The following is a 12,835-nucleotide window of genomic DNA, read 5'->3' as shown; positions in this document are numbered from 1 at the left end:
ATTCCAGTCCATTTCAGTTCACTGACACCCAAAATGTCTATATTTAATCTTGACATCTCCCCAATAACCACATCCAATTTGCCCTGGCTCATAGATCTTACATTCCAGGTTCCTATGGTGTGTTGATCTTTAGAACATGGGATTCATCGTTCACCACCAGCACCATCGGCTGCTAGCCGTCCTTTTGGCTTTGAGCTAGCTGCGTCATCACATCTGGGGCTAGCTGAACTTATCCTCTGTTCCTCCCCAGTAGCATTTTGACCATCTTCCGACCTGGGAGTCCCATCTTCCGATGGTATACCAACATATCTCTGGTTGTACTGATCCATTTAGTTTTCATGGCAAGAATACTGGGGTGGGTTGCCGTTTCCTTCCCCAGGGATTGTATTTAGTCTGACCTCTCTGCCATGACCTTCCCGTCTTGGGTGTCCTTTCACGGTTTAGCTCATGACGTCATTGAGGTGCTCAAGCTCCAGCACCACGACAAGGTAACGATCTCCTTTGCTGAAGACCTGTTAATCATTACTGAATTTTAAATAGTTTTTTCTTTTTTTATCACCTGGAGAACTGTGTTATAATGCAGTCTATAATTACTATTAGTGAAGGTTTTTTTTAAAGGGAGACAGAGAGAGGGGTAGTTGACCACTGCAATTAGACTAGTAATGGGCTTTCAGGTGTTCTTAGGAGGATAAGAAGCTGTTTTATACCAGGCCAGACTATCTGTCCATCTAACCAAGTATTATCTGCTGTGAGAGGCAGTGGCTGTGCATGGAGATATTTCCAGTGGAGGCTGATGGCTCCGATGTCAGTGGGGCAGTGAATCTGCTCCGCGTTTCAATCAGAACTAGTCAGAGCTCCAAAGGAGCTATCCAAGGTGCTTTACTTTGTACTTTGGATAGCTCCTTTACAGTTCTGACTGGTTCTAACTAAAACCCGGATTCAACACCACACTGACATCGGAGCAACCAGCCTCAACTGGATATTTCCCATCACTTGCTACCTTATCCTTTTAAATGAAAATGCTGGGGTTTGGGTCTGGGACTTCTGCATGCAAAGCATTTGCTCTACCACTGAGCTATGGTCGCTCTCGCCAGAGCTGAAGCTCTGTTCTCCTTCACTCCTGCTCCAATTATTACTGCATATATTCAAAATGATGAGATCACCTTCTCTCTGTTTAAGGAAATCAGACACCATCCATGGTGTAATTAGAATCTTGGAACCAGGAAATGAATTGCTACAGAATGCAACATCCTCTGCAATTTTAATTTTAAAACTACTCAGCTTAATGAAGGCCTTGGGGGGAATTGGAAAGCACACCTGGTGCGAAGAGCCAATAAAGCAGGCACTGGAGTAAACCGGAAAACTGAAATTAAACACTCTATGAGGGAATGATCCTGGCTCCTCAGAAGTTCTTTAATAAAGATAACAGCATGTGGCAGTTACAGAAGCAAATGGCAGAGAGCGTAGCAGTTGACCTGCTGGTCGGTACAGGTCTTAGATGTGCTGATTTGACTGTGTTATCCACATTGATCCATGCTAGTTCACACACTGGGGAGAAATATTGGAAGTCAGCAGCATGGGTTGGTGCAGTCCACAGAGAGAGACATATTGTGCATAAATCTACAGAACATTCTACCTGCTATTTCTCTCTCTCCTACTATAGTACTATATGCAAAATTAATATTACAGAGAATTCCCATGTGGTAATACCTTTAAGGGCATCTCCAGACTTCATGAATTAATTTCATGGGAGGCCATTCCATGTGGGTCGTCATGGAAACACTACAGACAAACTCAGTGAATGTCCAAAACTAGATATGTGCAGGTGGATGTTGACAGCAACCTAAATATGATTGTCAGCATTCACAGGTGAATATCCAATAGGTGAGAAGTAGATACCTCACACAGTTCCTCTAGGATTGTCAGCATATACATAAGAATGCCGCTATTTACCAACTTTGAACTTTCCCTACAACATAAGCAGACCTTACCCTTGTTCTTATTTCATGTTACTTCTTCTGCTTCTTTTTTTAATAATGCAGGAAAAGTTCTATTACATTTCTCTCTGCTTTTAGTTACAATGCTTCTAGGAAATGGACATTTATCCTGCCTATTGCCTCAGGGACTGCAGCACTTGGCAATTACTGGTGGAGTGACAATGGGCAATAACAGATTATTGTTTCATCAGGTTTGATGTTTATATCCTTGTACGCTATATCCGTATGTTTGTATCTAATATCCTGTATGGTTGTTATGTATGAGTTCAGTATTTTGGTTTATTTGCTTTTTAGTGTCCCCACAATGATAAGTTCACCGTTTTTGTAATTCAGATCATTTCCAGTTGTGTGCGTCGTTAGTGTTGGTGTTTGAGGGGAGTGACAATGGAATCATTTTGATTTGCAGTTCTGAGTGTAGAGTTGGGCCTAGCGTTTTTCTTGTAGAGGGATTGCTATTCTTGGCACCAGGCACTTTCTCAAGTCTGGCACAGCACCTTTTCAGAAGTTATCTCAGCAGGTAGATCAGGAACACACCTGGCTCGAAAAAGCTACTGCTGCCTTAAGAGTGAGGAGCCAGGAAGAACTCATATACCTGATGAGATGCAGGTACAAAAAGTAATATATAAAAACCTGTCCTAACTTATCAAGCCTGATCTAAATAACAAACTCCAGGTTCTGTGTAGTAGAGGGGGAATGCGGACGAGAGCAGCTCCGGACATTTTTCGGAGCAGGAGCGATGATGTCATCGGCCAGAGCCCTGGTTTGCACGGATCGCAGGGTGGTTAATAAGCCACAGTGGCTTGTAAACCACCCTGCATGTGCTGGTCATGTGCCAGGAGGATTAGCATAATTACCTTTGGCATTGCAGCTTATCATTTTGTGCAGATCTGGCTGGGGTAGCTTGTTACTGTGGGTAACAAGCCACCCAGAACCCTATAACAGCCTATTGGTTCTGGGTGGCTTGTTACCCATGGCAACAAGCCACTCTGGCTGGGTTCATGCCACTCTGCCAAAAGTAATTACACTAATCCCCGGCATGCTACCAGCACGTATGGCAGGGGAAATAAGCCACCATGGCTTATTTCTGCAGCTGTTATCATGCAAACCGGGGCAGATCTCCTTGCTCTGGCATGTGAGGTGATAATGGGGCTTTCAAGTTTTAGGATTGTTTGTGAAAGATGAATGCAGAGGAAGTCAGAGAATAAGAAAAACAATGAAGCCGTGGCTAGATACTGCTTTCTTTTTCTTGAAGGGGCTCGTACTTCATGCTGGCATTTTAAACGGTAACACATCTTTGCAAGCCTGTTTTCATTTCTAATTAAAGGCTAAAGCTTCCATTGCAGTTGGCTGAAGACCTTTTGCTAAAGCTCAGATGACTATAGACAGGATTTCATTCAGGCCCCGTAGACTTAACTGTGGAGTTTTATTAGCGTTTTTGTTTGTTTTGGATACCTGTGTTCTATGATGGAGTTTTTAACCAGAGTGTTAGCTCCTTTGAGTATAATTAATAGAAAAATAGGATATCTCTCCCTCCATCCTGGGAGCGTGGAACGGGAGCTATCATGATGAGCTCCTGCACTTCAAAATTTACTACTGCACTATATTGACCCAGTTTGCATGGCACACTGGACTCACCATGGGTTAAATAACCCTTGCATAGCGGAGGACAGGAAGACCTGGTGTGCTATGGTCCATGGGGTCACAAAGAGTCAGACACGACTTAATGATTGAATAACAACAACAACTCTATAACAAACCAATGGTTACTCGAGGGTTGTTTAACCCTCATTTAACCCCTGGTGGCTGGGTTGCATATTCAGAATGGAACCCAGCATGCACCACGGCTCATCGTGGGTTAACCCACAGTGAGCTGTGGTGTGTCATGAGAACCAGCCCAATGAGCGTGTGCAGCTGTCATTACCAGGGAACTCCAGGAGCCATTGGCCAGACGTTCAGGGCATCATGCAGAAAGGGGAGTCCAAAACAAAGAAGTTGAGTGGCTGTGTTCAAAATGGAAGTGTATGACCAAGGAGCATGGGATACGGAAAGGCAGAGGACCAGATAGCCATAACCAAGGCAAAGTTAACCTGGAAACATGGAGAGCCAGGGCTGGGTGATAGAGAGCCAATGTGCTCTCTGGGAGATGGAGTCGCACTGAGGCCTGAAGATGAAGCTCTGCTTTTCAGCTGTATGTGTCTGTCAAAGGCCACTAGCATGCAGGCTAAAAGCTACCCTGTTCAAACCTTAGCTCATCTTGATAAGTCCATAGTACCAAATGTAACTTTTTAAAAAGCTTTCCTGCTCCAAAAGGGTAAGTACTAATGTGCAGCTGGGGAGATCCTACAGATGGTTGTTGAATCTGAGTGTGTCAGATTCAAGCTCTCATCCTTCAGTCTTTAGAGATGTGGCTGCTGGTTGTCTTTCAGGGCATAACAATGGAACCTGCAACAAAATGTTCAAGCTCTCCTGTTCAGGATGCCAGCCATGCCCTTTTCCAGGATGGGAAATTCCTCCTTCCCTTCCCATTTTTTATCTCCCCCGAACAGACACATTGCATAGCCACTGAGCATGCTCAGTCCTCACTGCGCTGGGGGATTTTAGGGGGAGGGTGTCCTTCTAATCCCCCCCCCCCGGTTTGTTTGTTCTTCTGCAAACCTTGGCATTCCCAGGGCATGCTGATACCTCTGTCTTGTTTCTCAGTGTTTTACCTAGAGTCCAGTCAGCACTCACCAGCTGAGTTTGCTATTAGAGCAGGAATTGGGAACCCTACAAATTGGCCCTCCAGATGTTGTTGGACTACATCTCCTATCATCCCTCACCATTGGTTATGCTGGCTTGGGCTGGTGGGAGTTGCAGTCCCCACCCCTGTATTAGAGGGAGTAATACATCTGTCTTTCAAACACCTCTGCTAATCAGATCTTTTTCTCCTATTGCTATGAGCACACCTCACTCCAGGCTTAAGTGCTTCCTGGGTTTCTGGCCCTCAGCATTAACCTCAACATTTAGGAATGGTGGGATAGAAATTTATAGAGAGAGGTAGCAGTTCGAGACCCGAGTACTGCATGACGGAGTGAGCTCCCGTCTTCGGTCCCAGCTTTTGCCAACCTAGCAGTTCGAAAGCAAGAAATTGCAAGTAGATAAATAGGTACCGCCTCGGCGGGAAAGGTGACAGCGTTCCGTGCACCTCGGTGTTCAGTCATGCCGGCCACATGACCACGGAAGCGTCTTCGGACAGCGCTGGCTCTTCGGCTTAGAAACGGGGATGAGCACCGCACCCTAGAGTCGGACACGACTGGTTGGGGACACCTTTACCTTTTTAGATATAGATATTGCTAATGAGATTGCAATCTTTACTTTAAAACAGGAGTTGGCAACTCCAGATGTTTTTCCTAGAACTTCCATCATCCCTCGCTGTATCTCAGTAGTAGAGCTTGTGCTTTGCTTACAGAAAGTCCCAGGTTCAATCCCTGGTATCTCCAGGTAGGGCTAGGAAAGAGATCCTGCCTGAAACCCCTGAGAGTCACTGCCAGTCAGTGTCAACACTATTGGGCTGGATAGACCAGGGTTCCCCAACCTTTTTGGACCTGTGGGCACAATTGGGAATTTGAGAAACTTCTGTGGGCACCACCACAAAATGGCTCCCATGGAGGATGTAGCCAGTTACATAACGGCTGCTGTTGGGGCTTGGCTAGTCAAAGGAGAAGTAATTCACTCAAGAAACTAAGTACAAACAGAGGAAGAGTCTGAATTCCAAAGCCAATCTACCTATTTGACCCCACAGAAGCACAACAAAATACCCATTTAAGGTTGCAGTCCTATGCATGATTCCATGGTGCTCAGTGGGAATTACTTCTGAGCAGGCCTACATAGGGTTGCTCTGCTCATCCTATCCACCTTTCCCCAGCTCCAAAGCAAAGAAAATGCCCCTGTCCCCAAAAGGAAATAAAAAGTTTCCCTGCTTTGACCCTAGACTCAGCCACTCTGTTCCCCACCATAGCAAGATAAAGGGGTGAGAGGGAGAGAAAAAGCAAGGCTAGGGACTGAGAAGGAGAGGGAACAGTGAGAGAAAGTGCAAGGATAGAAGCTAGGAGTACGGAGACACAGCAAGGTAAAGAGGTGGGGGGAGAAATAGTGAGGATAGAGGCTGGGCGTGGAGAGAGAGAGATCAATGGGGAAAGGTCTGTGTGGGTGGAAGAAGATTGTGTGGGGCCAGGAAGAAACACTTCCATTCTCTTCTTACTCTCCTAATAGCGGAACAGCAGCAGGTTCAGGAACAGGAAGGAGAATCTGGTGTCCTAACCTTTTTCAAGGCTTTTATTAGAAATAACTTTTTGAAGGGACAGGGAGAGTTTCACAGGCACCGTTGGAGCTCCTGTGGGACAACAGTGCCCATTGGGTGCTGCATTGGGGACCCTTGAGATGGGCCAATGGTTTGACCTCAGTATGAGGCAGCTTCCTATGTTCCTAGTGACTTGGAACATTCCTATGTAGTGCCCAAAGGGTTTGTGTATACAGAAGGGAAGTAGTTTATGGCTGCTAAAGTTACGTTTGGTAAACTTAGGTGGAATTACAGTGGGTACTCTTTTGTCATCTCAAGGCATACTGACTCTATCCTGACTTGTATCTAAAGTCTTTCCACCTGTCTCTTCTTTCCTGCCTCCTCAGTATCCAACAAACACCATTTTGTGGACAGCAACCTGCTCTTCCAGTTCCGGATGAACTTCCGCCGGAGGAGGAGGCTGATGGAGCTGCTCACAGAGAAGTCCCGTTTGATGCCAGAGAGTCACGACAGCCCCTTTTGCCTGCGCAAGCAGAATCATGACAATAAAAAATACACCAGTTTCCTCTCAGGTATTAGTTTGTTTAGAACTAGAGATGCCCACTGTATCCCTGAATTTCAGGGTAGATGGAATTATTAGCAGGAAAATAGTATATTTTCTAGTCAGCTATAGTGACTGTCAGATGTATTGGGCTACCACTCCCATCATGGCCAGCTGGGGATGATGGGAGTGATAGTAGCTTAACCCACCTGGGGGCTGCCAGGTTGGGGAAAGCTGCCTTAAGGAACACCTTCTCCTATATTTTCCTGCTCACTCCCTAAGATCTAAAAGAGGAGCACTTCTATGTAGTTCTCCTGCCATGGATGTAGGGTTGGCGGAGAATTTCTCCCCGAAACTTTGGGGGGCCGAGCGCCAACGTGTTCGGCCCCCCGAACAAGTTTCGGGAGAAATTCTCCGCACCCCCCCGCCCCCCGCACCGCCCCCCGGGACGGGACTTACCTTTGGTGAATGTCCCTCCTGGCAGCGGGTCCGGCCGGCAGTTCGGCGGGTCTTCGTCCGGGGCGGGAGCGGCAGCCGGTCTTTTGACCGGCTGCTGCCGCCGCCATTCCAATAAAAGAAAAAAAAACCCACGTCCCCGTGATAGGCTACGTGACGATTAACGTAGCCTATCACGGCTAGATTTGCAAAGTCAGCCATGATAGGCTACGTAAATCGTCACGTAGCCTATCACGGGTGACTTAAAAAAAAAAAAGTGCGTACGGATAATGGCGCCCCCATAGGGAGCCGCTATTCGCGTTCCTTATTTGGTCGCTGTAGTCTACGTAAATCTTTACGTAGACTACGGCGACCAAATAAGGAACACGAATGGCAGCTCCCTATGGGGGCCGCCATTTGCGTACGCGCTTTTTTTTTAAAGTCACCCGTGATAGGCTACGTGACGATTTACGTAGCCTATCACGGCTGACTTTGCAGATCTAGCCGTGATAGGCTACGTTAATCGTCACGTAGCCTATCACGGGGGCGTTTTTTTTTTTTAACTTTTTAGTTCGCGGCCGGGTGAGGCGGGAAGCCTCCCCCCCGGCCTGAATTTCGGCCGAGCGAGGCGGGAAGCCTCCCCCCCTGGCCTGAACTTCGCGGGGGGAGCAGCAAAGCGCCTCCCCCCCACCGCGAAAAGCTTCGAGGACAGGTAAGGGACTTTCGTGCACCCCGACATGGGTGTATGGTAGGGGCTTTTCTACACGACACATTTTTTGTGTGCTCATCATTCCCTACTCATGGTTGTTCACAGGTTCTTTAGATGATATTGTGACCCTCCAGTTTCAGTTCTGTGCCTAATGAGCACTTTCAGCAAGTTTTTTTAGAGCAGGGAAAATGCGGTATTTAATGGTGAAAGTGAAAGAAAACACTTTTTCACTTGTGTATTTGTGCTATTCCACTCTATCACAGTGCCACCTAGAGGTTATATAGCAGATAAGCAGGAAATAAACATTCTTCATGTAGTGCTCGGATCTCAATTCTGTGATGAAACAAAAGTAGATACAGCGAGTTAAGAGCTGATTAACAGCCTCATGTAGAAATGACAATAGAGTGATCTTGGTGGATATCACTGGAGAATATCTTGCCCAATGAAATATGATTAGTCCACTGTTCATAGAATCATACAATCATAGAATAGTAGGGTTGGAAGGGGCCTACAAGGCCATCGAGTCCAACCTACTGCTCAATGCAGGAATCCAAGTCAGAGCATCCCTGACAGATGGCTGTCCAGCCTCGTCTTGAATGGCTCCAGTGTGGGAGAGCCCACCACCTCCCTAGGTAATTGGTTCCATTGCCATATTGCTCTAACAGTCAGGAAGTTTTTCCTGATGTTCAGCCGGAATCTGGCTTCCTGTAACTTGAGCCCATTATTCCGTGTCCTGCACTCTGGGATGATCAAGGAGAGATCCTGGCCTTCCTCTCTGTGACAACCTTTCAAGCACTTGAAGAGCGCTATCCTATCTCCCCTCAGTCTTCTCTTCTCCAGGCGAAATATGCCCAGTTCTTTCAGTCTCCCCTCATAGGGCTTTGTTTCCAGTCCCCTGATCATCTTTGTTGCCCTCCTCTTAACCCTCTCCAGTTTGTCTGCATCCTTTTTAAAGTGTGGTGCCCAGAACTGGACACAGTACTCCAGATGAGGCCTAACCAGTGCTGAGTAGAGGGGAACTAGTAGTTCCCGGGATTTGGAAGCGATGCTTCTATGAATGCAGCCCAAAATAGCATTTGCCTTTTTTGCAGCCACATCACATTGTTGGCTCATACTCAGCTTGTGATCGACAACAATTCCAAGATCCTTCTCGCTCGTAGTGTGGTTGAGCCACGTATCCCCCATCTTGTAACTGTGCATTTGGTTTCTTTTTCTGAGGTGCAGAACTTGGCATTTATCCCTGCTAAATGTCATTCTGTTGTTTTCTGCCCAGCGCTCCAGTCTATCCAGATCACTGTGAATTTTGTTTCTGTCTTCCAAAGTATTAGCTATCCCACCCAATTTTGTGTCATCTGCAAATTTGATCAGCATTCCCTGCACCTCCTCCTCCAAGTCATTAATACAAATGTTGAAGAGCACTGGGCCCAGGACTGAGTTACCTCTCCCCAGTTTGAGAAGGTCCCATTGATAAGCACTGTTTGAGTCCAATTCTGTAGCCAACTGTGGATCCTCTGGATCGTTGTTTCATCTAGCCCACTTTGAGCTAGTTTGCTCATCAGGATATCATGGGGCACTTTGTCGAAAGCTTTGCTGAAGTCGAGGTATATGATGTCTACAGCATTCCCACGGTCCAAACGGGAGGTTACTTGATCAAAAAATGAGATCAGATTCATCTGGCAGGACTTGTTTTTGAAAATCCATGTTGGCTTCGAGTAATCACTGCATTGTTTTCAAGGTGCTTACAGATGGATTCTTCAGCAAAGGAGATCATTACCTTGTCGTGGTGCTGGAGCTTGAGCACCTCGATGACGTCATGAGCTAAACTGTGAAGGGACACCCAAGACGGGAAGTCCATGGCAGAGAGGTCAGACTAAATACAATCCCTGGGGAAGGAAACGGCAACCCACCCCAGTATTCTTGCCATGAAAACTAAATGGATCAATACAACCAGATATATGTCGGTATACCATCAGAAGATGGGACTCCCAGGCCGGAAGATGGTCAAAATGCTACTGGGAAGGAACAAAGGATAAGTTCAATTAGCCCCAGATGTGATGATGCAGCTAGCTCAAGGCCTAAAGGACGGCTAGCAGCCGATGGTGCTGGTGGTGAACGACGAATCCAATGTTCTAAAGATCAACACACCATAGGAACCAGGAACGTAAGATCTATGAGCCAGGGCAAATTAGATGTGGTTATTGGGGAGATGTCAAGATTAAATATAGACATTTTGGGTGTCAGTGAACTGAAATGGACTGGAATGGGCCATTTCACATCAAATGACCACCAGATCTACTACTGAGGACAAGAGGATCACAAAAGAAATGGAGTAGCCTTTATAATTAATAATAAAGTGGCTAAAGCAGTGCTTGAATACAATCCAAAAAATGACAGAATGATCCCAATTCGAATTCAGGGTAAGCCATTTAACATCACAGTGATCCAAATATACGCCCCAACCACCGATGCTGAAGAAGCAGAAATAGATCAGTTCTATGAGGATCTGCAGCACCTACTGGATAGTACGCCAAACAAAGATGTTATTTTCATTACAGGAGACTGGAATGCTAAGGTGGGTAATCAAACGACACCTGGAATTACAGGCAAGCATGGTCTGGGGGAACAAAATGAAGCAGGACATAGGCTGATAGAATTTTGCCAAGACAACTCACTGTGCATAACAAACACTCTCTTCCAACAACCTAAGAGACGACTTTATACATGGACTTCACCAGACGGTCGACACCGAAATCAGATTGACTACATCCTTTGTAGCCAAAGGTGGCAGATATCTATGCAGTCGGTAAAAACAAGACCTGGAAATGATTGTAGTTCAGATCACAAACTTCTTATTGCACAATTTAGAATCAGACTCAAGAGAATAGGGAAGACCCACAGATCAGTTCAATATGAGCTTGCGAATATTCCTCATGAATATGCAGTGGAGGTGAAGAATAGATTTAAGGGACTAGATTTAGTAGATAGGGTCCCGGAAGAACTATGGACAGAAGTTCGCAACATTGTTCAGGAGGCGGCAACAAAAAACGTCCCAAAGAAAAAGAAAACCAAGAAGGTAAGATGGCTGTCTGCTAAGACACTGGAAGCAGCCCAAGAAAGAAGGAAAGCAAAAGGCAACAGTGATAGGGGGAGATATGCCCAATTAAATGCAAAATTCCAGAGGTTAGCCAGAAGAAATAAGGAATTATTTTTAAACAAGCAATGGGCGGAAGCGGAAGACGATAATAGAATAGGAAGGACAAGAGACCTCTTCCAGAAAATTAGAAACATTGGAGGTAAATTCCAGGCAAAAATGGGTATGATCAAAAACAAAGATGGCAAGGACCTAAGAGAAGCAGAAGAGATCAAGAAAAGGTGGCAAGAATATATGGAAGATCAATATAGCGTTGCCCTTATTTTCGCCGTAGTCTACGTAAAGATTTACGTAGACTACAGCGACCAAATAAGGAACGGGAATGGCGGCTCCCTATGGGGGCGCCATTATCCGTACGCGCTTTTTTTTTTTTTTTTAAGTCACCCGTGATAGGCTACGTGACGATTTACGTAGCCTATCATGGCTGACTTTGCAGATCTAGCCGTGATAGGCTATGTTAATCGTCACGTAGCCTATCACGGGGGCGTTTTTTTTTTTTTCTTTTATTGGAATGGCGGCGGCGGCAGCCGGTCGAAAGACCGGCTGCCGCTCCCGCCCCGGACGAAGACCCGCTGAACCGCCAGCCGGACCCACTGCCGGGAGGGACATTTGCCAAAGGTAAGTCCCGTCCCGGGGGAGGTGCGGGGGGTGGGGGGGTGCGGAGAATTTCTCCCCGAAACTTGTTCGGGGGCCGAACACGTTGGCACTCGGCCCCCCGAAGTTTCGGGGAGAAATTCTCCGCCAACCCTAGCAACGTGCTGGGCTTGATGAAGCCAAGGCTGGAGTTAAAATTGCTGGAAGAAACATTAACAATCTCAGATATGCAGATGATACCACTTTGATGGCTGAAAGCGTGGAGGAGCTGAGGAACCTCATGACGAAGGTGAAAGAAGAAAGTGCAAAAGCTGGGTTGCAGTTAAACCTCAAAAAAACCAAGATTAGGGCAACCAGCTTGATGGATAACTGGCAAATAGAGGGGGAAAACGTGGAGGCAGTGACAGACTTTGTCTTTCTAGGCACAAAGATTACTGCAGATGCTGACTGCAGCCAGGAAATCAGAAGACGTTTACTTCTTGGGAGGACAGCAATGACAAATCTTGATAAAATAGTGAAGAGCAGAGACATCACACTGACAACAAAGGTCTGCATAGTGAAAGCAATGGTATTCGCCGTAGTAACCTATGGCTGTGAGAGCTGGACCATAAGGAAGGCTGAGCGAAGGAAGATAGATGCTTTTGAACTGTGGTGGTGCTGGAGGAAAATTCTGAGAGTGCCTTGGACTGCAAGAAGATCAAACCAGTCCATACTCCAGGAAATAAAGCCAGACTGCTCACTTGAGGGAAGGATATTAAAGGCAAAACTGAAGTACTTTGGCCACATAATGAGAAGACAGGATACCCTGGGGAAGATTCTGATGCTAGGGAAAGTGGAAGGCAAAAGGAAGAGGGGCCGACCAAGGGCAAGATGGATGGATGATATTCTGGAGGTGACGGACTCGACCTTGGGGGAGCTGGGGGTGGCGACGGCTGACAGGAAGCTCTGGCGTGGGCTGGTCCATGAAGTCACGAAGAGTCGGAAGCGACTGAACAAATAAGCAACACAGATGGATTGCGTGATAATCCGCTCCAGAATTTTCCCAAGGATTGATGTCAGACTGACTGGTCTGTAGTTCCCAGGTTCCTCCTTTTTACCCTTTTTGAAGATAGGGACAACATTAGCCCTC

The 12,835-nt window shown here is 46.4% G+C and overlaps 1 protein-coding gene across 3 annotated transcripts in view; it reads left to right on the top strand.

Moving 5' to 3' along the window:
- DEPTOR (DEP domain containing MTOR interacting protein) overlaps positions 1-12,835 on the top strand; it is a 115,966-nt gene that overhangs the window by 63,851 nt on the left and 39,280 nt on the right. For all 3 annotated transcript variants that reach the window (XM_084848881.1, XM_084848882.1, XM_084848883.1), the window contains exon 6: positions 6,663-6,848. In XM_084848881.1, coding sequence (XP_084705007.1) covers positions 6,663-6,848 — 186 coding nt within the window. The remainder of the gene's footprint in view (positions 1-6,662; positions 6,849-12,835) is intronic.

Source organism: Heloderma suspectum, chromosome 4, assembly GCF_057233095.1.
Source record: "Heloderma suspectum isolate Gila_16-S chromosome 4, 16-S_ref, whole genome shotgun sequence".
NCBI classification, from domain to species: Eukaryota; Metazoa; Chordata; class Lepidosauria; order Squamata; family Helodermatidae; genus Heloderma; species Heloderma suspectum.
The sequence above is the reverse complement of the archived record's forward strand: the minus strand, read 5'-3'. Positions and strand labels throughout refer to the sequence as shown.